This window comes from Microtus oregoni, unplaced genomic scaffold, assembly GCF_018167655.1.
Source record: "Microtus oregoni isolate MIOR12 unplaced genomic scaffold, Mior012 000043F_ref0000047, whole genome shotgun sequence".
NCBI lineage: Eukaryota > Metazoa > Chordata > Mammalia > Rodentia > Cricetidae > Microtus > Microtus oregoni.
In genome coordinates, this window is record NW_024543210.1 from 4,602,427 (window position 1) to 4,629,753 (window position 27,327).

General features: G+C 41.9%; 1 protein-coding gene across 1 annotated transcript in view; it reads right to left on the reverse strand.

Annotated features, from left to right (window-relative positions):
• Positions 1–6,995: 6,995 nt before the first annotated feature.
• The window catches only part of LOC121434288 (40S ribosomal protein S25-like), a 43,321-nt gene continuing 22,989 nt past the window's right edge, over positions 6,996–27,327 (reverse strand). The window contains exon 2 of the mRNA XM_041633098.1: positions 6,996–7,419. Within this exon, the coding sequence (XP_041489032.1) occupies positions 7,021–7,419 (399 nt within the window). The 3' untranslated portion in view covers positions 6,996–7,020. The remainder of the gene's footprint in view (positions 7,420–27,327) is intronic.

Consider the following 27,327-nt stretch of genomic DNA (forward strand, 5'->3'; position numbering starts at 1 on the left):
AGTGACTCCTGGCCATCCCAGGTGGTCCAGAGATTGTAACCACTCAACACACACATGGAAGCTGCTCAGGCTCCTCCCAGTACCAGCGCCGAGGAGGACGTTAATGGAGCACCTGCTCGGTGTGCTTTGGGCTTTCTGGAGAGTCTTTTGTTGGAGGGCATAAAGGATAAGAGGGGTCAGCTTCCAAGCAGCAGCAACAGCTAGAAGAATAAGTTGGGTTCGGTGATGAGGAAAGTCCTGTCACCGAAACAGAAGCTCAGCTGGAAGGCAGTGACCTGAGTCCTCAAGAATCATGCCAAACAGGTGTCCTTGGGAGAGAATCTAATACAATGTCACACCCGTGTTCTTAGAGCAAGGTGGCCCAGAAGGAGCTCATGCACAAGAACTGCGTAAGAGCTAAATTGTCACGATTGTCGGTGCATGGCGTTCCAATAGAGTCGCACACACACTTGCGGCCTGGAGAGAGATGCTCTGGTGACCGACATGCCAGGCAATGACACCTCCCCAGAGCTGCATCCCCAATGTGACCAAAACTGTTTTCACAACACTCTTGACTGTTAACTTGGAGTCCGCAAGGTCCTGCTTTATCACCAACTGTGAGTGTCAATGTCTTTCATTTAAACTTATTATTCATTGTGTTCATCTATCCATATTTTTCTTCTTGCTATGAGAAAACACCCAACAAAGGCAACCAAGGAAAGAAAAGTTTATTTTGGCTCATGGTTTAGTGTGATACAGTCCAGAGTAGTGATGGTGGGGGACGTCATGGGCTCAGGAGCATGAGGCAACTGGTCACATTGTGTCCCTGGTCGGGAGACAGGGGGATGACTGCTGGAGGTTCACTCACTTGTTTCCTTTTAATTCTATCCAGGAGTCCAGATCACAGAACTCTTCTTGCTAAACAGCCCCAGAACTGACCTGAGCGGGCATTTCCCAGGTGACTCTATGTCTAGTCAAACTGGCAGCACTCATCACAGTGCCCAGTCTTTAAGGCAATAGTACACGATGAAGGGAATCCCAGATGAGGCCCCATAAAGTGAGGTGCACCTCTTTGCCTTCTGTTTTACCTGTTTCTTCCCTGAGGTTATAAGAGCCTGGTGTTCAAATTTAGTGGAATCTCCAGCTTCAACTCTAACACGAGTCCCGGCATGGAGTAAGTTCACAAAGTCTTGTCAGTTGGTGCATTTTGGCAAATGCTGAAGTTGATTTCCAGACGGACAGTGGTCTTTTACCTCTTGTTCTGGAAACCATTCCATATATAGACCTTGGTACATATTTGTTCTATATGGCAAGTTATTATTGAAGAAAGAAGAAGACAGGGCTGGTGAGATGGCTCAGTGGCTAAGAGCACTGACTGCTCTTCCGGAGGACCTGGGTTCAATTCCCAGCAGCCACATGGCAGCTCGCAGCTGTCTGTAACCCCTGTTCCAGAGAATCTAACATCGTTATATCAATGTGCATGAAATAAGGTTAAATAAAGTTTAAAAAAAAAAAGAAAGAAGAAGACAATGGCTTATTTTCAAAAGTCCTTTAAGGCTACTTAGGTCCAGTGGCAGCTGAACAGAAAACACTGGCCCTGAGGGCAGCTTCTAGAGCTGGTTAACCTCGCCCAAACTCTGCAAGCCCAGCTTCCACCAAGAAGCAGTGGAAACAAAGTCTAGATGGCATGAAAGATCACATCCCCCTGGTTACTCGACAGAGGAAGGAGGAAAGGACCTGAGCTGAGGTGAAAAATCCTGATTTCTGTGCTTGGTCAGCTCACCCACTTCTCTCGGCTTTGCAAAATTGTAAACTTGCTCAGCTTCCATCCTCTGAGTCATGGGTGCTCTTCCTAAGAAGTGGCAGTCAGGAGCATCATGGCGCATGCCCTTAATTCCAGCACTCAGGAGGCAGAGGCAGGAGAAGCTCTGTGACTTCCAGACCAGTCAGAGTTACATGGCAAGACACTGTCTCAAAAGCAGCAACAACGAAAACAAACAAACATATATATATATATATATATATATATATATATATATGAGAAATTATATATTCCGATGTTAGGTTTTTAGATTTCTGAAGCCAGAGTTGACCGGAAGGAATTAAGAATGGTGAGGTGGGCGAGTCAGGGATGAGAAATAAGACAAAAGCAGCATCTGGGACCAGGAGGTCTTGTATAAGCTGATATCTTATGCCAAACAAGTTTATTAAGAAGTACAGGGTCTTATATGCGGTTTGCAGGGGGGTGAACAGCCAGGGTCAGCACACAGCTAAGTCAGACGAGACGACGTCGACAAGGACAATGCAGGATATTGCAACCTTGGGACTGATAACCGCAGCCCAGGAGGAACAGTCGGGTCATCAAACCCTACAACCTCGAGTCCTCAGAGGCTCTGCCTCCAGCGTCAGACAAGCCTTGCCAAGTCTGCTGCTGGACAATGACACAGAGCTAGGGTTCCCTTTGTCCTTTCATTGGGGCTTCTAAGAAAGTTTTGGGTTGATCTGGCTCTGCACACAGGTTGGAGGATCACAGGCTGGGTGAGCGCCCTCTGGCAGTTTCCACATCATGTTGCTATCTCTTTCTGAAAGAACTTGGGGAAAGCTGCGAAAAGTTGCGAAAGGAATTGGACCAATGGAGAGGAGAGCCGCCAATGTCTCTCCACCAATCCCATCGTCGTCCCACAGCTAATAAACGCCCAAATGAATGCGGTGCCATTTGCAGGTTTAGCTGTTGATTCAGGGCTTCCAGAGGCTCCTTCCCTGCTGTCTGTCTGAGGAGCTGGAAGACAGTGTTGTTCTTCCTAGGGGAGGGCACTGGTTCTACGGCCATTGTCCCAGGTTGCCCTCATGCTGCAACTGGCCCTTCATTCTTGCCCACTCCTCTGACCCGAGGCTTTGGGGGTGTTGTACCATATATTTCTAGATTCATGTGAAAAATCCCCCAAATATCTTTCTTTGTGAAATAATTATTACCTATTAGCATGGGCAGCACACTGAAGTCAGGTGACCTTGCCCGAGTGCCTTTCTGTGTAACTTTTTTAGTTCTAGTCACTTGTGGACAGGCTGGCATAAGTGGTGTGTGCGTGTGTGTGTGTGTGTGTGTGTGTGTGTATACTATTTTAATCTTTTAGTAAATATTCTGCTCAAAGCATTATTTCTATCTTGGATCTAAGTTATAAAAGAAATTCATTTAGAATTAGAAAACTAGGAAGAAAGATGAATATAGACAAAAATGTGTGAAAAAGGAAATGGCAAGACCCAGAGTTTACAAATGTATTAAGATTATAATTTGCAACTTGTGCCTCTGAAATCAAAGCTTTCTCGGTTATTTTTAACAACAGGTCCTTCTGGCTCCAACACCATGGTTTTTCCAAGAAAGACAATTTCAAATAGTTTTAAAATGGGTCTTTGTTTAAATATAAGTTTACCCTCAAACTGTGGTTCTTATTCTTTTTTTCCTTCCTAGCTTTTCAAGACAGAGATTCTCTGTGTAGTCCTGGCTGTCTTAGAACTAGTTCTGCCAACCAGGCTAGCCTCAAACTCAGAGATCCATCTGACTCCATCTCCCAAGTGCTAGGATTAAAGGGGTGCTACCTACACCTGACTCTAATTCTTTTTTTTTTTTAATTGTATTGAGCTAAGCATGGTGGCACAGGCTTTTAATCCCAGCACTTGGGAGGCAGAAGCAGGTGGATCTCTCTGAGTCTGGGGCCAGCCTGGTCTACATAATGAGTTCTATGACAGCCAGAGCTACATAGTGAGACCCTGTCTCAAAAACTTTTTTTAGCCGGGCGGTGGTGGCGCACGCCTTTAATCCCAGCACTCGGGAGGCAGAGGCAGGCAGATCTCTGTGAGTTCGAGGCCAGCCTGGTCTACAAGAGCTAGTTCCAGGACAGGAACCAAAAGCTACGGAGAAACCCTGTCTCGAAAAATCAAAAAAAAAACTTTTTTAAAAAGATTTATTTATTATGCATACAACATTCTGTCCCATGTATGCCCGCACACCAGAAGAGAGTGCCAGATCTCATTACAGGTGGTTGTGAGCCACCATGTGGTTGTTGGGAATTGAACTCAGGACCTCTGGGAGAGCAGCCAGTGCTCTTAACCTCTGAGCCATCTCTCCAGCCCCTCAAAAACATTTTTATACAATATGTTTTGATCTTGTTTCTTCCCTTTCTCAATTCTTCCCAGCTTTTCCAGCCTCCCTACCCACCCAACTTTATTTTCTTTCTTTGAAACAAAGCAAAACAATACCACAAAAACAAAAATCAAAACAAATAGGCAAAAGACCAATAAGACAAGAAATGTCCCAGCAATGCATAAGAAAACAAAATGTCCACAAAAATAAGATTTTTTCTTTTATTTTCTTTTAAAGATTTATTTATTTATTGTGTACACAGTGTTCAGCCTCCTCGTATGCCTGCAGGCCAGAAGAGGGAACCAGATCTCATTACAGATGTTTGTGAGCCACCATGTGGTTTCTGGGAATTGAACTCAGGACCTCTGGAAGAACAGCCAGTGCTCTTAACTTCTGAGCCATCTCTCCAGTCCAAAAATAAGTTCTGTGTTGGTCAGTTACTCCTGGGCCTAGGGCCTGTCCTGAGGTGTGGTTAATATACTCAGTAAGACTCCATTGGAGACAACCGATTTCTCTTCTGCCAGAGGGTTGTAGATAGCTTCTTGTTTAGGGATGGAAGCCCGTGTCTAACCCCTCCTCGGCAATGGGACCTTGCCAGGCTTGAACCCGTGCATGCTGCCGTGATCTCTGTGAGTTCACACGTGCACCAATCCTGTTGTGTCTGGAAGACACTGTTTCCTCAGCGTCACCAGTCATCTCTGGCTCTTAGAATCTCCCTGCCTCCTCCTCAGCATAGATTCCTGAGTGCTGAGGGGAGGGATGTGCTGAAAACATACCACTTAGGACTGAGTGCTCCCAAGTCTCTTTCTCTGCGCATTGCTGAATTGTGGGTCTCTGTGTTTATTGCCATCCACTGTAAGAAGCCATTTCTCTGATGAGGGCTAAACAAGGCCTTTAGCAGAACAAGAGTAGTAGGTTTTCCCCTAGGCCCATTGCTATGGTTAAAGCAAAATACTGCAGGTCTAGTGTGGCTGCAGCCAGCAGAGGGTCCCTAGACCACACCATAGTTCCCCAAAGTGGCAGCAGGCAGTGGGCAGCGGCTCCTAAGAGCAGCCAGTCCCAGGCAGGGACAGCACAGTTCCCACGAGGGGCATTAAGCCCCAGGCAGGGAGCCATGTGGTGGGTGAGAGATCTCGACAGGGCAGCCAATCCCACGAGGAGAGACAGACAGCATGCCGCAAGACCATGCCACAGGTCTCCACAGGTGGCTGGTCCCAGGGAGGGAACCACTCAGTGGACAAAAAACAGAGACATGGATAGGTGCACCATGCAGAGTGAGGTTGAATACTTATTTAGTGGGTTATGGAGGGGAAAGGGGAGAAGGGAGAAGAGCAGAAAGAAAGGCAGAGAGAGAGAGAGGGAGAAACAGAAGGGAAAGGGAATAAGTGGAGAGGGAGATGGAAAAGAAAGGACTCAGGCAGACAGGAGAGGGAGTGGGCGTGGCTTGTCTCTTAAAGGGACAGGACAGACCATTACACCCATGACCTGTGTAGTCTCAGGCTCTTGGCCACTTCAGCAGCGTCAGTTGTGGTTCTAGCTCATGGAGTGGGCCTTAAATTCAATTTTAAAAAAAGTCGGGGTTAGAAAAATGGCTCAGTGATTAAGAGCACTGGTTGTTCTTTCAGAGGACCTGGGTTCAATTTCCAGCTTACAACTGTCTGTAACTCCAGTTCTAGGGGATCTGGCACCCTCACAGACATACACACAGGCAAAACACCAATGCACATAAAAATAAATAAATCTTTAAAAACCGTTATTGTCACTATGATAAGGATTGTGCCACTGCTGCCCAGTGTATCCTGCAGGCAGGTCGCTGCTGTAGGTCACAGAGTTCATTGGCTTCTCTTCCCTGGAAGTGCACAGCATAGCTCCCAGTACCATAAATGCCAGCTGATCCTAATTCTTTTATTTGGAAAGAAAATATTATTTCTGATAGCATAAAATGCAAAGTTTTAAAGTTTTTGTTTTGTTTTTCAATACAGAAAAGAATTTGAAGTGCTAAGTAGAAAACTGATAGAGGTGATTAAGTGTGTAACACTAACTCTAGTCAGCTATGGCACTGTTTATAGTTCTCTGAAGGAAAACCTTTAAAAAAAAAAAAAAGATAGGCTCTCACTGTGTAGACCAGGTTGGCTGGAACTTGATATGTAGACCAGGCTGGCCTTGAATTCACAGAGATCCGCCTGTCCCCCCCACCCCCGTGTTGGGGTTAAAAGGGTGTCCCACCACTGCACAGCTCTAATTTTGTTTTGAAATTCAAATTTACCCTGATCCCTAGCTACCTTATTAACTTTGTCACGCACGGTTGCATTTGAGGGAGTTATGTGCTGGCAGGCCCCATTTGCCCAAAGCTCAGGAAAAACATGCCTGGCTACACCCACCTAGCCATAAATTGGTCTTATCTGCTGATATAAATAGAGTTTCGATCAATGACTAAGAAGTGATATTTACCAATACTTGTAAATTCAGGTCTTATCTTGATTTCCAGCATTGCCAGAAATGCTGTACAGCTCAGCTCTGACTGTGGGGGAAGACACTGTAACTTTGTTGCCAGGCCATGTCACCAGCCATTACCCACCGTATGGATTCTAGGAACTGAACTCAGGTCATCAGGCCTACATGGCAGGCTCTCTTGCTGTGAGATTTTCTTATGTATTTAATTTTATTTCTAACTATGTGTATGTCTGTGGAGAGGGTGTTTTTGACATCAGACATGGGTGGGGCGATGGAACTCAGGTCCTCTGCAAGGTCAGCATGTACTCTCAGCATCTCTCCGCCCCTCGTGTGTGCTGTGCTCTGCATTCTAGAGGACTTAAATATGAAAGGATCATGCACATCAAAGATGTATTTTTTTTGATTTAATAAAGTTTTATTTTTCCAAAAGTACAGCTGATTGAACCTGTTCATGCATCTTTACCAGCAGCTGGGGCATCTCCACCCTTTGTGTTTCTGGTGTAAATTACTTGGGCTCTGTGCTTTGAAACCAGCTTGATAAGCCCTTTACTAAGGAGCTTCTGAAGGGCTGCCCTGGCCAAGGAACCGCGAATCTTCAGTCTCTCAGAGACCATGGCTGGAGTAATAAGTTTATAGTTGGGCACTTCCTTACAGAGCTTGTCGTATGTAGCCTTGTCAAACAGGACTAGATTGTTGAGCTTGTCCCACTTCTTCTTTTTGGCCTTGCCACTGGACTTATTTACTGGGTCTTTGTCTTTTTTGGCCGACTTTCCAGCATCTTTCTTCTTCTTGTCATCCTTGGGCGGCGTGATGAAGTTCGTAGAGTGCCGACCACCACTGTAGCCTCCCTAAGATGTCCCAAAGATGTATTTTGCAAACATAAAATTTGAGTCACAGTTATATAGAAATGTTGAATTTTGAACAAATTTTAGAGTTTTGCATTATTTTTAGTTATCACAACTTTTTAAAAATACGGCACCACTGGCCATAAGTGTATTCTACTTTTAAAAAAAGATTTATTTATTATGTAAACAGTGTTTTGCCTGCATGTATACCCGCAGGCCAGAAGAGGGCACTAGATCTCATTATAGATGGTTGTGAACCACCATGTGGTTGCTGGGAATTTAGCTCAGAACCTTTGGAAGAGCAGTCAGTACTCCTAACCTCTGAGCAATTTCTCCAGCCCAGTGTATTCCACTTTTACCTGATGTAGAAAGCTATGTCACTCATGTCCTATTTAACTAGAACTATAATGCACTCACTTAAAAGATTTCAAAGGGGGCTGGAGAGATGGCTCATTGCTAAGAGATTGGCTGCTATGGCAGAGACTAAGGTTTGATCCCCAGCACCCACTTGGCTGCTATGGCAGAGGTTAAGGTTTGATTCCAGCACCCACTTGGCTCCTATGACAGAGACTAAGGTTTGGTCCCCAGCACTCACTTGGCTGTTATGACAGAGACTAAGGTTTGGTCCCCAGCACCCACTTGGCTGCTATGACAGAGACTAAGGTCTGATCCCCAGCACCCAGTATGTGACTCACAACTCCAGATCTGTAACTCCACATCCAGGGGATCTGATGCCCTCATCTGGCCTTCATGGTCACTAAGCATACACGTGCTACACAGATATGTATGCAGACAAAACACCATATATGTAAAATGAAGCAATAAAAATTATCTTTCAGGGATTGGGGATGTAGTCCAGTTTGTGGGAGGCCTGCCCAGCATGCACAAAGTCCACCCCTTCCATCCCTGATGGTGTAGGAACTGGCATAGTGGATGCACCCGCAATCCCAGCACTCAGGAGATGGAGGCGGTAGAGCCATCCTCAGCTACACACTGGAGTCCAGCCTGTGCTACATGAAACAAACAAAAACAAAAAACACGATACACTGAAATTAAAAAAAAAAGTAAGCCAGGAGTGGTTGTACATGCCCTTAATTCCAGAACTTGAGAGGCAGAGGAAGGTGGCTTGCCTTGAGTTCAAGGCTGGCCTGGCCTACCCAGAACAACCAGAGCTATGTAGAGAGACTCTATCTCAAAACAAATAAACAAACAAGATAAAATGAGAAAAAGTATCCAATGATCCTTGATTCTGTTACAAAGCTTGAAAGGGCTAGTGAGATGGCAGAGCAGTAAGAATGCTTACCACCAAGCCAATGACCTCAATTCTATCCCCAGGAGACACTGATGGGAGGAGAGAACTGACTCCTGCAAGTTGTCCTCCACCTCCACACATCTATCACAGCACGTGCACCCCACCCCATTAAATAAATAAAAATGTAGTAAAATTGTTTTGTAAATTATAGATAAGGGGCTAGAGAGATGGCTTAGAGGTTAAGAGCACTGGCTGTTCTTCCAGAGACCTGGACTTCCAGCATCTAAATGGTGGCTCAACAAATGTCTATAGCTCCAGTTCCAGGGAATCCAATGTCCTCTTTGGTCACTGCACATACATACACGAGAACAAAATATTCCATATAAACAAAAGACTTTTCAGCCAGGTGATGGTAGTACATGCCTTAAGTCCCACCACTCGGGAGGCAGAGACAGGCAGATCTCTGAGTTCGAGGCCAGCCTGATTTACAGGGTAAATTTTATGATAGCTGGAGCTACACAGAGAAACACTGTCACAAAAAATAAAAGCAAGCAAATAAACAAAACACACAAGAATTGCTGGGTGTGGTGGCTCACGTCTTTAATCCCAACACTCAGGAGGTAGAATCAGGCAGATCTTTGTGAATACAAGACCAGCCTGGTCTATAAAGCAAGTTCCAAGACAGTCAGAACTGTCACAAAGAGAAATCTACCACAATAGAACCTTCTTTTTTTTTTAAGTTATAAACAGATTGGCCCATTAGCTCAGGCTTCTTATTAACTCTTATAACTTATATTAGCCCATTATTCTTGTCTATGCTAGCCATGTGGCTCAGTACCTTATTCAGCAAGGCAGTCATATCTTCTGTGACTAGTCATGACTGCCAACCAAGTTTCCAAAACTTCTTAAAATATATATATATATATATATATGTATATATATATATATGACAGAAATCTAAATAGAATTTCCAAATAATGGGGGAGAGGAAAACCTCAACTAGGCATCTCTCACCACCAAACAAAATCTCCACTGCCAGGGATGGGTCACATCTGATAGAATTGTTGGCTAAAGGGACCCAATAGAAACTCCTAAACAACTTAGGCTATTACCAAGGCTGTTGGTTGCTCTCCACAAATTGTTGTATTGCTAAAGGCAACATCTACATAAATCACTGAACATGCCTACCCTAGTTCATGGTACTGGAAGGTAATGAGTATTACCCAAGGAGAAAGGTAAACACCAACCCAGCTACACACCCTTTGATTTATAATTGTGATCTGCCTGCATAATACACTGTGCAGTAGTGGCACAAACATTATGGGAGTAACCAACCAAATCTGCTTTAAGGACCACTCAATGAGATGAAACCTTTGCCTGACACTGCTCGGGTGGCCAAGAACCTGAGACTAGGCTGTGGACCTAGGGGGAACCAAATAATACTGTTATACTAAGGTAACATAGCTATAAAATAACTCCTAATGATATTCTGCTATACTCATGGATCAATGTCTTGCTCAGCCATCATCAGAGATGCTTCCTCCTGCAGCTGATGGGGAAAAAAAATACAGAGACCCACAATAGGACTGTGTGCAGAGAATGAGAGACCTTGGAACACTCAGCCTTAAATGGGATGTCTGCATCAAATCTCTCCCCCAGGATTTATGGAACTCTGCAGAAAGATTATAAGAGTCAGTGAAGATGGAAGACACCAAGGAAGCAAAGCCTTCTAGACACAACAGGACTGATGTACATATAAACTCACAAAAACTGAGGCAGCACGCATAGGGCCTGCACAGGTCTAAGCCAATTGAGGTCCCAGCACTGAGATGGAAATGGACTCAAGCCCCCATCTGTAATAATCTGTTCTGTCTCTTTAAGAGACAAGCCATGCCTGCTGAGGCAGGCAGATCTTCCTTCCTGCTTGCAGCCTGAGTCTCTTTCTTTTCCATCTCCCTCTCAAAGAGGTAGCTTGTCTCTCCCTTTTCTCTCTTTCTCTCTCTCCCCCTTTCTCTCTCTCTTCTTCTCCTTCTCCCCTTCCATTCCATACTTTCATAACCCACTAAATAAATATCCAACCTCACTCTGCATGTGTGCCTATCCATGTCTCTGTCTCTTGCCTACCACCGCATGTCTCTCTGCCCAGGACCAACTGCCTTTAGAGACCTGCAGCATGTTCTCATGCCTGCTGCAGCCACTGGGGAACCTGCAGCAATTTTTAATTAATCCATCACACCATTCACAACTCAGAATTGACAACCACTTACAAAGGAAGATGAGTTTTCTCTAACAGAGTCTCACAGGGTATACAAACTGCACTTTAGGGCAGACCCCATGACCAGTGGTAGGCGATAAGCATGAAGCAAACTCAAATGATGTTTTCTAAGTATTTTAATCTCATAACACTTTGGCTATCTTTTATTTTACAAGTCTTTTGCTTATGTTTTGTGATTCTTTATAGGGTCTATGTGACATGTGTGTGTTTGTGTCTCTACAGTTTATTTTCTTTGGATTTTATTTATTGTTCTTTTTGAGACAAGGTTTCTCTGTGTAACTGACCAGTTTGAGGCTGGTCTCAAACTCACAGAGATCCACCTGCCTCTGCCTCTCAAGAGTTGGGATTAAAGGTGAGTGCCACTACACCTGACTTTTTTTGTCCTATTCTGTTTTTGTTTTATTATTTTTTATTCCTGTTTATTTTCTCATGCTAGAGAAAAACAAGCATGGATTTGGGGATATGGGGAGGATCTGAGAGGAATTTGGGGAGGGAAAACCATGATCAAAATATAATACATAGAAATACTTATTTTCAATTAAAAAAGGAAACTATAAGAGAAAAAAGTTATATCTTTAAAATACATACATATGTATGTTCCCTCATGCACACATACATACACACTCAAACACACAAACACATTTTAAATTTGGCATGTCAAGAATAGCAAGTTGAGTAAAATATATATTGTAATCCCCTCTAACCACACTTGTAGCCAGGCCCCCAGAACCTCTAACTGCCAGGTTCCACCCATATCATGCTCTAACTGTCCTAACTGCCGAGTCCTGACCCCATCCTACAGAGTAAGACATCTAATATATAAACATGATATCTCATCAATCTCCACCTAATTACGTTTCTCTGCTGACACAGACAGATCAAACCAAATTGATAAAGTATAACCACAGGTTTATTTGAGCAAAGCACCTCCTGGGTGAGTCTTCCAGGCCCAGAGACCGAGACAGGAGAAGTCACAAAAAACAGGGAGCTTATATAGGTTGTAGGTGAGGGGTGATGACGGCTCACCATAAGCTGGGTTTGTGTTCAAGTATGGTCAAACTCTGGAATGCTTAGGCAGGGACTTGGACTGCTGGCAACTTCTGTGGAGGAGCTACCATAGCCACCAAGATTTCAGAACTGGGCTTTTTGGTGCCCTCCCTTTGTGCAGAGATTCTCTAGGTTGGTGGGGTTTGGAGAGAGAGGAATGGGGCTTTCTGGATCAAGTAGGATTGAGCTGGAGGTCCCAGCCAAACACCACCTCCTTCCCACTGTTGAGTGTGGTGAAGACACACTGAATGGTTTGGTCCTTATTTGGTCCTCCCTGAGTCATTTGTAATGGAGGAAGGTAATTGGCTAATAAAGAAATTGCCTTGGCCCATTTGATAGGCCAGCCTTTAGGTGGGTGGAGTAAACAGAACAGAATTCTGGGAGGAAGAGGAAGTGAGCTCAAACTCGATAGCTCTCCCCTCTGGGGCAGACGCAATGAAGCTCCTACCCAGGATGGACGTAGGCTAGAATCTTCCAGGTAAGCACACCTTGGGGTGCTACACACATTAATAGAAATGGGTAATCAAGATGTAAGAATTAGCCAGTAAGAAGCTAGAGCAGGAGCTGGAGAGATGGCTCAGAGGTTAAGAGCATTGCCTGCTCTTCCAAAGGTCCTGAGTTCAAGTCCCAGCAACCACATGGTGGCTCACAACCATCTGTAATGAGGTCTGGTGCCCTCTTCTGGCTTGCAGGCATACACACAGACAGAATATTGTATACATAAAAAAAGAAGCTAGATCAAATGGGCCAAGCAGTGTTTAAATGAATACAGTTTGTGTGTTGTTATTTTGGGGTATATGCTAGCCAGGCGGCCAGGAGCCAAGCTGTGGGAAGAGGCCCGCAGCTCCTACAACACATTTGGATGACCATGACTACAGGCTACAGTGACATTTTCCTTTCTCTTATCCATGGGAATGTGTCTTCTATCCCTGTTCCCTCTTGGGATGCCTCTTAGAAAATCTCCAGCCTCTACACCTGACCTGAAGGACCTTAAACTTACTGACTTTTGCACTTAAATTTGGCTTCAATACTTCTTAAATAATCCATCCACAGGGCCACCAAATGACACCTTAGATCCTAATGTTATTTGGGACTTTTACAAATACTGTAAGTGACTGGGAAATGGGACGAGATTCCCCATTCCCTAGTTCTCAGCTCTAAACCCTGTTTGTTTTTGTCTAGTCTCCCTTACACAAACACTGTGTAGATGTCCTGTCTTTTAAGTTACTATAGATGGATCTGTAATTTTTTTTCAAAGTGGGAGCTAAAAGGGAGATGTAGCAGGAGGGGAAGAAAGCAAGGAGTAGGCCAGCTGCAGCATACACACACCCTGCACACACTCTTCTCTCCACTCCCTCCTGCAGCATGCTCTGTCTATGGCCAGGACTCAAAAATGTCCTATCTCTAAGGCTTCCTTGTTCTTAGCTTACTAGAAGCAGTGTTACAGGGATTCAGGCGTCTTTGAGATATGAGTAGCATTAAACCATTGTTTTCTGCTCTCCCACTTGAATTAAAATCTGGCTCTAGAGTTAGGGTATGGTTTCCCCTCCTCTAGACCCAAACATGCTTGTTGAAAGATTTCTTCCAAAAATCTCTGCCTCATATCAGGTGAACCATCTGCTGTGTGACAGAGAAAGTAGAACAAAACAAAGAGACAGACTATCTCTAGCAGGGACCATTGCTACTCACCCCATACTCTTTTGGTTTGGATTAACTCTCTGAAACTTTTGCTAAGGTATAAATCTTATGCCAAGATTTGTAAGCACATTGGGTATGATTAAAACCCTGTAAAGTCTGTAACAAAAGGATTAATTTAAAACTCATAACACCAGGATTGATAGTTAATCTTAAAAGAAGCATGTGGCTGACAGTCATCTTTGCTAGGGTTGGAAGGAGGACTTTGCCATGTGACCTCACTCCCATCTTGAAAACCATAGGACATAAGCCATCCAAGGAAAACAACTCCTAGCTGTGAAGCCTAAACCAGATGATTCTGACACTATTTTCATCATATTAACAAACCTCAACCCACAGTCCTTTATCCTCCTCTCCAGCTTCTCTTGTTTCTCTTTCTCCCTTCTCAGTGGAATACTCTAACTGCTGGGCCCTGCCCCCATACTTCAGAGTAAAAAGCCTAATCTGTGTACATGAAATCCCAACAATCTTCACCCTGGAGAGTTTTACCCAGAAAAGATCCACCCCATTCGTGGGGTAAAAGAGCCAGCTAAAGAAACACACCCTGGCCCTGAAACCAGAGCCAAAGTTTACAAGGGGCCAGTGAAAGAAACACACTTTGGCCTTGAAACCAGAGCCAAAGAAACACTCTGCCCCTGACCATCACTGCAGGAAAACCAACCAATCCCTGAGCATGAAGTCAACCTATCCCTGGGCAGGAAAACTAACCAGTCCCTGAACACGAAACCAAACAATCCCTGAGCACAAAATCCAGTCAGTCTCTGAATTTGTCCAAGCTCAGGGATTGAAATCCAACCAATTCCCACCCTGAAAATCTCCACCCTGGAAAAACTCCCCTAAGAAGTCCTATATAAGGCCTGTGCCTGTGCAGTTTGCTCCTGCCTTTTCTCACCCTGGCAGAGGCAGCCACTCTCCTGGATCTTTCTCTCCTAGTAAAACTCTTAAGTGAAATTTGGGTGAGACCTTTTTTCACAGGAGTGGAGTGTAACTGAGAAGTAACAACTCTGAGCAGGAGCAGGGCAGAGCGGGACCAGGAGCAGAGCAACTGTAACAGTTTCTCTGGGGAAACCTTTCTCTATGGGAGCAGAGTTGTTAACACTCCAAGGGACCTGAGTGGAACTGTAACAATGTAACCTCTTTGCTGTGGAAAAAACCTCCTCTGTCCTGAGCAGAGCTGTTAAGTTGGAAAAAAATCTTTCATTGGAGGAGAGCTATAAACTGCTACACTTATGGTGACATTGTGGTACTCCTCAGCTCCCAACTGCCAGGATCTGAACTGTAATGCTTACACCCTTTCCAGGAAACTCTATATATCCCATTCAGATGGCTGCTGTTTCTTGCCCAAGCGGAGGCAGCTACCCCGTTATTTTCTCTCCTACTCTCTTGTGTGCGGTTTGTTGTGCAGTGTGACTTTGTTACCTTTTCATCTGAGCTGTAATGCTTACAAATATTAAGTGGCTGCGTGCCAGTGATTTTTCAGGAATTCCATGGGAAGGTCAAGTTTTGCCCAGGTGCTGTTTTCAACTAATAGGTTAACATAAAGCAACATATTGAAAACAATTATCAAAGAGTACTCTTTTTCAATTCAAGAGTCTAGTTGGGTAGTATTTATTACATTTAATATTTCTTTCTCGACCCTCCTATACCCCTGCAACCTCAGTGGGACACTGAAACACACAGCCTGCTACTACACTGAGAGGACCAAGAGGTGAGTGACGAGCCACCTGGCAGGACACTCCACTCTCTAGGCCCTCCGTACTGGGATAAAAATCCAGGCCCCTCCCTCACCTGCCTTGGCTTCTCTATCCAGCCAGGAGGTGCATTTCCTGCAGGTAGGCTGCTCCAAAACCCCTGAGACACAGACAATGACTGTACAGACCAGACCAAGAACAGTTCCCAAGACACAAACTGCTGCGGGAGCCTTCTGCTTTTTTCAGCCAATAGCCATTGAGATACCAGCCCACAGGGCGTGGTCTATTTCTCTTTTAAAAAGAGTGGCAGCCCTCTGCTGGCTCTCTTGCTTCTGGCTCTTGCTCCAGCGACTAGACCCCTTTCCTGGCTGTTGTGTTGGATGGTTTCTGTAACTTTTCCCCCTAAAATAAATACCCCTTTGAATCTAAACAGGTGTGGGATTGTTTCGCGCATTATCTGGCACCCTGGGTTTGGTTTTAGAACCGCCCTGCAACCGCCATCCCCCAACTGGGCTGCCTGCCTCTGGCTCGGCTGCCTGCCACCGGCTCAGCTTGGCACGAGCCCTCCCTCAGCTGTAAAAACTCCACGCCTCCCAGGATCCACGAGCCCAGATAGTCTGAGCGGGTTTTAAGCTCAGCACTTGGACACCGGGAGTCAGAGCGCAAGCCATTTTGTCACATCTGGCAGAAGCGCTATTTGAAATACCCGCCACAGCATTTGCATTTGCACTGTCACCTTTACCCAGCAGAACTGACACTGGGCGGGCAGTCAGCCATGCTCAGTCTGCCATTCTCTTAGCGGCTGTGTCATGACCCCCTGTATTGGGTCTGAGCAGGGCAGGCACCCGGGGTGAACAGTGCTGTTTATCAGCCAGCCGCTGGGTTTTTATACATCTAACTTCTCGAGTACCACAGGATCTATCCTGACACGGTTCCATTGATTCCAGTCACAACTCGGAAATGGTGCCATGTGATGGCTAACAGGTAAAATGGCAGGTTTCGTTTTTAATGGGACTCTAGCCACGGCTTTTGCTGCCACTTTGGAATAAATCACAAGAGGCCTATATGCCTATGGAGGTACCTCAATTTACTTGTTATTAGGTGTTAGTTTGCTTCTTAATATTATATCATTATGGAAGTATATGGCATTAATTGATAAGATTAATAACATGATAGGCAAAATTGACTCCTTATCTAAAGGTACTAGGGACTTATCTGAAAGGGTCCAAGCTGTTGAATTTGACTTTCAAGTTATCACAGAGTTTTGATAGGTAACAAATAGAAAGTACCTCCAGGATGGCAACTTACATGATATCTGGTGGCAGTTCAAGGAGGAGATGTTATCTTTGAAAGGAAATATTAAGACCATGGAATCACAGGTGAAGAATGGGGACCAGAAAATTAATACCATAGGGAAAGCACTAGAAACCTTTGCAGGCCAGGAGATTCAGGCCTTACGTGAGACAATTATTAAGAGATTTGAAATGATTGAAGAAATTATTGGAGCTGGACTCCCCACAGGGCAGGGAACCCTGACTGCTCTTTGGGCTGATGAGAGAGGGGGAGTTGATTGGGGGAGGGGAAGGGAAATGGGAGGTGGTGGCGGGGAGGAGACAGAAATCTTTAATAAATAAATAAAGAAAGAAATTATTGGAGCTGATGAACTGGGTGAGAAAATACAAGGGCAGGATACAATGCCACCACCAGCTGTTAGAACTGGCTTACCCAGTGTTTTAGCAACATACCCTGTAATTTATTCTGACAAAGTGTCAACTTCTAAAGGCTCAAAGGGAGCCAAAGAAGCTAGATGGACACCAGTAGGAATGAATGACCTAAAGGAAATTAATCAAGCCATCGTTAAATATGGCTTGCACTCTACATTTGTTAAGGAAATGATAAGGACTTGGGCTTCTAATGTCAGGGCTATCCCCCATGATTTTTCCCAGTTAGCTTCAGCGGTGCTCTAAGATGGACCTTCCTTGATGTTTTGAGTTTATTTCAGGGAAGAATCCAAACATATGGAATAGCAAGGAAGAGCAAAAGTGTGGAGGTTTTGCAGGATCAAATTCTTGGTGTAGGAGCTTACACTGATCCACAGGTCCAAGCTCTTTATGATGATGAAGTATTGTTCCTATGCCACAAGGCAGCCATGAATGCTTGGGATAGAATACCAGAGCCAGGTAGAAAGATAGAGTCATATACAAGGGTTACGCAGGGAGAGGGAGAACCTTATACTGACTTTTTGCAAAGATTAATTAAGGCTCTGAACACAGGAGTAAAAGATCCAGAAGCTAGATGACTAATTCTTGAATTGCTGGCTTTTGAAAATGCAAACTTAGACTGCAAAAAGATAAGTGGGTCTTTAAGGTCTAGATCAGCACCTATGGATAAATGGATCCAGCATACCATGAATTTTCAAACCTTTAATTATGATGACGAATCTTGGGTAGGAAAAGCAATTTCCAAAGCGATGAGGGGACATCAACCTGCCAAATGTTTTAATTGTGGTAAATTAGGACATCTAAAAAAGGATTGCAGGCAAGGAAATTCTAGGAACAACACTTCATCTGGGAATGGCAGGAATAGGAAACCTTGGCCTTCAGGTGTATGTAGGAGGTGTGTTAAAGGACGGCATTGGATCAATGAATGAAGATCAACAACAAACAGACAAGGCAACCCAATACCATCAGGAAACTCCCTGAGGGGCCTCTCGCAGGCTCCCAAGCCAAAAGTGGCCCAGTCATTCCCAGCAACCATGGAGGACATGTTGCACCAGGAAAATTAAAAACTCTAGAAGCTTCTGTGCTAGACCATGAGGTTCTAAATGATGCAAATTTGGAGGATAAGTCAGAAATGCAATTAGAAAATAAGAAACATATATTTTGGCAAACTTCTATAAATGATCAAAGACCAAAGCTGAGAGTACGTATAAATGGAATTGTGATTGTTGGCTTGATAGACACAGGAGTGGATGTAAGAATCATCACTCCAGAATCTTGGCATCCAAATTGGCCTCTTCAAGAGGCAGATGTTCAATTACTAGGAATTGGAACCATATCTCAAGTTAAACAAAGCACATGATGGGTTGACTGTATTGGGCCAGAAGGTCAAAGAGGAAAGCTAAGGCCATATGTAGCTGATATTGCAATAAATTTATGGGGCCGTGACCTGCAACAGCAATGGAATACCCAGATTAACTTTCCTGCAGCCCCTGGAACTCATTATTCTGGGAAGGATGTAATAAAGTAATTTATGCACAAAGGTCAACAGCAATTTAGGCTGTATAAGAACATAAATCAACTAACAAACCTTTAGAGGTAACAACAGCCCTACCTAACTGAGAATCCAATATGGGTTAAACAATGGCCTCTAGATGAAGATAAATTGCAGGCTTTAGAACAATTGGTACAAGAGCAATTAGATGCTTGACATATTGAGGAGTCAACTAGACCTTGGAATTCTCCTGTGTTTGTTGTAAAAAAGAAATCTGGCAAATGGAGAATGGTGACAGATCTAAGGGCTTTCAACAAGGTAATTCAACCTATGGGCCCTCTACAATCTGGACTTCCTCTGCCTTCTCTGTTATCCAAAAGATGGCCTCTTAAAGTTATTGACTTCTTCACTATACCTTTACAAGAAAAGGATAGAGAAAAATTTGCCTACACAGTGCCTACTTATAATAATTCTCAGCCTACTAGGAGATACCAGTGGACTGTCCTCCCACAGGGAATGGTCAATAGCCACAGCCTGTGTCAATACTTTGTAAGTCAGCCATTGGAAATAATATTTAAGCAATTCCCTAGGTCTATAATTTACCATTACATGGATGACATTTTGCTATCTGATTCAAACATGGATATTTTAGAAAGAATGTTTGAGGAAGTAAAGATAATTTTGCCTAAATGGGGATTACAAATTGCTCCTGAAAAGATTCAAAGAGGAGATTCTGTTAATTACCTAGGCTACAGATTAGGTTTACAGAAAATTAGGACGCAAAATGCACAAATTAGGAGAGACCGGTTGTGGACTCTTAATGACTTTCAAAGATTGTTAGGAGACATTTTCAGTCTACGACCAGCTGTTGGGATAACACCTGATCTAATAATTCATTTAAACAATACCTTAGATGCTGGCAAAAAATTGAATAGTACCATAGAGTTAACAGCTGAATCAGAAAAGGAACTGACGATGGCTGAGGAAAAATTACAGGAGGCACATGTAGATAGGGTGGATCTAAATCTTAGTTGTATTCTAGTCATATTGCCTTCCAGAATTTCTCCTATGGGAATTTTAATGCAGAGGGAAGATACTATTTTAGAATGGATCTTTTTACCACACAAACCAAGTAAAAAATTGAAAACTTATGTAGAAAAGGCCTCTGAATTAATTATAAAAGGTAAACGGAGACTTCGTCAACTAGCAGGTATAGACCCAGCAGAAATTATAGTGCCTTTTACTACTGAAGAAATAAAAAAGTTGTGGGAAGACAATGTCCAAATGTATTAAAGAGCTCCATAAAAACCCTATCATACTGAAACTGATAGAAGAGAAAATGGGAAGTAGCCTTTAATGCATGAACACTGGAGACCACTTTCTAAATATAACACTAGTAGCACAGACACTGAGAGCAACAATAAATAAATGGGACCTCCTGAAACTGAGAAGCTTTTGTAAAGCAAAGGACACAGTCAATAAGACAAAACGCAGCCTACTGAATGGAAAAAGATCTTCACCAACCCCAAATCAGATAAATGACTGATCTCCAAAATATATAAGGAACTCAAGAAATTAGATATCAAAATTCCAAATAACCCAATTAAAAAATGGGGTAAAGGACTTACAGAGAATTCTCAACAGAAGAATCTCAAATGGCTGAAAAACACTTAAGAAAATGTTCAACATCCTTAGCCATCAGGGAAATGCAAATCAAAACAACTATAAGATACCATCTTATACCAGTCAGAATGGCTAAGGTCAAAAACACCAATGATAGCTTATTTCGGGGAGGATGTAGAATAAGGGGAACACTCATCCATTGCTGGTGGGAATGAAAACTTGTACAACCACTTTGGAAATCAGTATGGCGGGTTCTTAGAAAATTGGGAATCAAACTACCTCAGGATCCAGCAATACTAATACCATTCTTTTTTGATATATCACAGACTTTATTATAAACTATAAAATATATATCTCTTTTTGTTGATTTTTATTGAGCTCTATATTTATTTCTCTTTGTTCCTCTTCCTTCCCCTTCAACCCTCTTCCATGGTCCCTATGCTTCCAATGTACTCAGGAGTTCTTGTCTTTTTCTACTTCCCATATAGGTTAGATCCATGTATGTCTCTCTTAGGGTCCTCATTGTTGTCTAGGTTCTCTGGGATTGTGGTTTGTAGACTGATTTTCTTTGCTTTATTTTTTAAAAACCACTTATGAGTGAGTACATATGATAATTGTCTTTCTGGGTCTGGGTTACCTCACTCAATATGATGTTTTCTTGATCTATCCACTTGCCTTCAAATTTCAAGATGTCACTTTTTTCTGCTGTGTAGTGGTCCATTTTATAAATATACCATGTTCATGTTGCTATGAACATAGTTGAGCACATGTCCTTATGTTACAATTGAGCATCCTTTGGATGTATACCCAAAAGTGGTATCCAGCAATACCACTCTTGGCACATACCCAAAAGATGCTCAATCAAACTACAAATACACTTGTTCAACTATGTTCATAGCAGCATTATTTGTAATAGCCACAACCTGGAAACAACATAGATGCCCCCCAACAACAGAATGGATAAAGAAAATGTGGCATATTTACACATTAGAGTACTACTCAGCAGTAAAAACAATGACATCTTGAAATTTGCATGCAAATGGATGGAAATAGAAAACACCACACAGAGTGAGGTAACCCAGACCCAAAAAGATGAATTTGGTATGTACTCACTCATAAGAGGATACTAACTATCAAAAAAGTATATGGAGCCTATAGTTTATGATCCTAGAGAAGCTAAGTAACAAGGTGAATCCTAAGAAAAATATAAATAGATCCAACTGGAAAGTCAAAATAGACAAGATTGCCTGACAAAATTGGGAATATAGGGGTAGGGGAGACAGGAAGTTGGAAGGGAAAGAGGAGGGGAAAAGGGAGAGGCAAGGAGAACTTGAGGTGACAGGATGGTCAAGGTGGGAGGAAGGTTAGAGATGAGAGCAAGGAAAGAAATATTTTGATTGAGGATGCCATTATGAGGCTAGCAAGAAATCTGGCTCTAGAGAAATTGCCAGGAATCCACAAGGATGACCCGAGCTAAGACCCTAAGCAATAGAGGAGAGGATGCTCAAACTGACCTTGCCCTGTAGTCAGACTGATGAACATCTTAAATATTACCATAGAACCCTCATCCAGCAACTGATGGAAACAGAGGCAGTGACCCACAGTGGAGCACTGGACTGAGCTCTCAAAGTCTAGTTGAAGAGTGGGATGAGTGAGAATATGAGCAAAGAGGTCAAGACCGTGATGGGTACTCCCACTGAAACAGTCTTCCTGAGTTAATGGGAGCTCACCAACACCAGCCGGTCTGGGAAGGAACAAGTGTAGGACCAATAGTCCCTCTGAATGTAGTTGACAGTTGCATGGGTGGGGCAGACTGAGGGGCCACTAGCAGTGGCACCAGGATTTATCTCTACTGCTTGTACTGGCTTTTTGGGGACCTAGTCTCTTTGGATGGATACATTGCTCAACCTAGATATAGTAGGGAGGGCCTTGGACCTTCCACAAAGCAAGGTGCCTTACCCTCTCTGAGGAGTGAATGGAGAGTAAGAATGGGAGGATGGGAAGGAATGGCAACTTGGATTGGTATGTATAATAAAAAAGATAGTTTTGTTTTCTTTTTCTTTTTTAAAATGAACTCATTGGTTCTTCGGAGTGGAAAAAATACAAATAAATGGTATTGATATTAAAGGCTTGTTAGACACAGGAGCAGATGTAGCAATAATTGCACCCAAATTTTGGACACTAAATTGGCTTGTTCAGAGGTAAATGTTCAGCTTCTGCTAATTGGATCTTCATCTCAGGTAAAATAAAGTATAAGATGGGCCAATTGTATAGAGCCAGAAGGACAAAGAGAAAATCAAAGCCCTTTGTGGCTAACATAGCAATAAATCTTTGGGGACATGATTTGTTATAGCAATGGAATACCCAGATATACATTCCTCCAATCTCAAAAACAAACGGTAAACTAACATGTTTCTGAGAAAAATATTAAAAGGTATTATAAAGAACAATTGCTGACCATTCATGTTGTACTTAAACAGGGCACAACAGCTGTTAATTTTTCAAAGGTGCCAACAGCCTCATCTTTAAAATGGTTAACTGACAAACATGTCTGAATAGAACAATGGCCTTTAATATCAAAAAAAGTTACAGGAATTAGAACAGCTTGTACAAGAGCAGCTAAATGCTCAACATATTGAGAAATCAACCAGTCCTTGGAATTCTATTTTTATCATTAAAAATAAATCTGGAAAATGGAGAAAGTTAACATTTCTAACAGCTACTAATAATGTGATTTAGCCAGTGGGCTCTTTAAAGCCTAGAATTCCCTTGTATTCTCTGTTACCTAAAGGATGGTTTATTATAGTGATTGATTTAAAAGACTGCTTTTGAAAAACTATATCTTTACAAAAATAGTATAGAGAAAAATTTGCCTTCACAATGCCTATTTATAATAAATCCAGCCTGTTAAAAGGTATCAGTGGAAAATATTCCACAAGAAATGTTTAACAGCCCTACCATGTGTCAATATTTTATACAACAGTCATTGGAAATAGTTTGGCTTTTTATTTTTAATTTTTTATTCATTTTACATACCAACCACAGTTACTCCTACCTCCCTATCCCACTTCTATCCCAACCCCATCCACCTCCCATCCACTCCTCAGAAAGGGTAAGATCTCCCAGGGGGAGTCAACAAAGTTAGGTACATTAAGATGAGGCAGGACCAAGCCCCTCTCCCTGCATCAAGGCCAAGCAAGGCATCTCACCTAAGGGAACGGGCTCCAAAAAGCCAGCTAATACACAAGAGAAAGATTCTGGTTCCATTGCTAAGGGCCCCTCAAATAGACCAAGCTACACAACTGCCACACACATGCAGAGGGCCTCGTTAGGTCCCATGCAGGCTCCCCAACTGTCAGTCTAGAGTCCATGAGTTCCCATGAGTTCAGGTCTGATGTATCTGTGAATTTTTCTGTCATTATCTTGACTCCTCCCTCTCTTTGATTCACCTCCCAGAGTTCAGCCTGGTGATTGGCTGCATTTCTCTGTATCTGCTTCCATCAGTTACTGGATGAAGGCTCTATGATGACAGTTAGGGTAATCACCAATCTGATTACAGAGGAAGGCAAGTTTGACACCCTCTCCACTATTGCTCCATTAGTTGGTGTTATCATTGTGGATTCCTGGGAATTTCCCTAGAACCAGATTTCTCCATAACCCCATAATGGCTCCTTCTATCAAATTAATTCTTTCATTGCTCTTGCACTTTGCCCCTCCCACAACTCAACCTTCTGATTCCGTCATTTTCTCATCCTCATCCCCTTTCCTCAATTGCCCCCTCCCCCAGTTTACCCAGACAATCTCATCTATTTCCCCTTCCCAAGATGATCCATGTGTCCCTCTTAGGGTCCTGCTTATTTCCTACCTTCTTTGGAGCTTTGGATTGTAGTCTGGTTATCCTTTGCTTTAAATCTAGTATTTACTTATGAGCACATTCTTTGAGTTTATACCCAGGAGTGATAATGCTGGGTCTCAAGGTAGATGGATTACCAATTTTCTGAGAAACCACCATACTCATTTCCAAAGTAACTGTACAAGTTTGCACTCCCATAAGTAATGTAGGAGTGTTCCCCTTACTCTATTTCCTCTCCAACATAAGCTGTCCTCAGTGTTTTTTGATCTTAGCCATTCTGAGAGGTGCAAGAGGTATCTCGGAGTCATTTTGATTTGCATTTCTCTGGTGACTAAGGATGTTGAGCAATTCCTTAAATGTCTTTTTTTCCATTTGAGATTCTTCTATTGAGAATTTTCTGTTTACATCTGCACCCCACTTTTTAATTGGATTATTTAGTTGTAAATAATTTATAATCAGCTTCCTCAATCTATAATTTACCATTATATGAATGATATGTTACTAGCTGATTCAGATGCAGATACCTTAGAGAAAATGTTTGAAGAAGTAAAGAAAAGTTTGCCTTGTTGAACATTACAAATTACTCCTGAAAAAATGCAAAGAGGAGATTCTATTAATTATCTAGGATATAAAATAGGTTTACAAAAAACTTTAGCCACAAACTAGAAATCAGGAGAGATCAATTATGAGCTCTTAATGGTTTTCAAAATTTGCAGGGAGATATTAACTGGCTACAACCCACAACTGGATTGCCCGCTCAAGAAATTAGTAATGTATTTCAAAGCTTACAAGGTGACAATGACTTAAAGAGTCCAAGAAGATCATCATCTGAGACTGTGAGAAAATTGGGTTTGGTAAAAAAAAAAAAAAAAAAAAAGAAAAAGAAATCATTTAGATCCAGATCTTGGTTATATTCAGGTTATTTTATCTTTTATACATTCTCCTACAGGAATTCTTTTTCTTAAATGATTTTTTAAAGGTTTATTTATTTATTATGTATACAGTGTTCTGTCTGCAGGCCAGAAGAGGGCACCAGATCTCAATATGGATGGTTGTGAGCCACCATATGGTTGCTGGGAATTGAACTCAGGACCTCTGGAAGAGCAACCAGTGCTCTTAACCTCTGAGCCATCTCTCCAGCCCCTACAGGAATTCTTATGCAGAGAAGAATGAATATTTTTACCACATAGAGTTAAAAAATTCAAGACCCATATAGAAAAGTTTTTTTAATCGATTCTGAAAATATAAAAGTTTATCAATTAGCAGGAATAGATTAAGGAGAAAATGTGGTACCATTTAATAATGTTGCAATTTCCTCATTATGAGCAGAAAATGAACATTGGGAAAGACCTTACAGTAATTTTTGTGGAAGAGACTACCCCTAAAAGCAAGAGACTTCAGTTTATAAAGAGAACTAAATGATATTTTTATTCACATTGTATAGGGAACAACAATTTCTAAAGTTCCTACATTCTATACTGATGCAAACAAATCAGGAAAGACTGGATATAAGTCAGGAAATTTTTAAAAAGGTAATTCAAAGTACTTATGATTCTGTTTAAAAGTCAGACTTATATACTATTTTCATGGTATTAGATTTTCCAGAATCACTTAATTTAGTGACTGACTCTCAATATGTAGAAAGAGTTGTTTTAAGTATTAAAACTCCTGAACTTGTTCCAGATAATTCACAATTAAGTATGTTATTCATTCAATCACAAGAAATAATCAGAAATAGAAATCATCTCTTGTATAAAACACATATAAGATCTGTTTTCAGTCTATTAAGCCCTCTATCACAAAGTAATGATTAAACTGATCACCTATTGGTAGGAAATGTGGTAGAACCCTCAGAATTTCATAAGAAACACCATGATAATATCAAGGATTTGAAAAAAAATTTTTTTTACTACTTGGCAACAAGCAAAAAAATGATAAAAAGGTCCTACTTATCCCCTGTATAACCAAACTGCATTAATTCCAGGAAGTAACCCAAAGGGTAATAAAGTGATGGAATTTGGCAGATGCATGTGTTTCATTTTGCACAGTTTAAAAAATTAAAATATGCACACCATACCATAGATACATATTCAGAATGTCAATGGGAAACTGCTTGATATTATCTCTGACTCTACACTGATGTTCAAGAGCCTTAGCTTACTCTCTCTAATAACTTTTCCATTATAGCTGTGGGCCATGATCTAACACATTTGAGACTAATTAAAGCCAATCATGTGGAGTAACCTTATTTCTCGTAGCCCATATCTTTACCAAATGTCTCTCATTTGGAGAATGCATGTTTGAAGAAGTAAATAAAATTATCGTTGTTGGGGATTACAAATTGCTCATGAAAAAATACAAACAGGAGATTCTATTAATTACTTAGGCTACAAAATAGGTTTACAAAGACTTAGACCTCAAAAGGATCAAATTAGAAGAGATTGATTGTAATGACTTACAAAGAGTGCTAGGTGATATTTCCCATCTATGGCCCACTATTGGGATAGGTCCTGATGACCTGATTAAGTTAAATAAAATCTGACTTGTATTTTAAAATGGTTACAAGGATTTACATAGTCCCAGGGGATTCTCAGCTGAAGCTGAGAGGGAATTGACTTTGATTGAAGAGAATTTACAAGGAGGCACAAGTGGATCATGTAAATCTGAATTTTAACTGTATCCTTATCATATTACCCTCCAAACATTCTCCTAAAGGAATTTTAATGTATAGAGAAGATATTATCTTACAATGGATGTTTTTTTTACCACATAAACCAAGTAAAAATTAAAAACTTATGTGGGAAAGTTCTCTAAGTTAAAAAGAAAATTGAGACTTCATCAATTAGCAGGAGTAGACCTAGCAGAAACTATAGTACGATTCACAAATGAAGTTAACAAATTACAGGAAGACAATGAACCCTGACAAAGAGCTTGTAATAATTTTTTGGGGAAAGATTAACAACAACTATCTCCAAAAGCAAGAGAATTTCACTTATAAAGAGAACTAATCGTATCTTTCCATGCATTGCACAAGATACACCAATGACTAGAGCCCTTACATTCTATACTGATGCAAATAAATTTAAAAAAGCAGGTTACAAATGAAAATTTTCAAGTAAAGCAGAAAAAAATCCCTTATGGTTTTTTACAAAAGTCAGAATTATATGCTATTCTCATGATACTAAGGGACTTTAAAGAATGTCTCAACACAATTACTGATTTGCAATATGCAAAAAGAGTTGTTTTACACATTGAAACCACT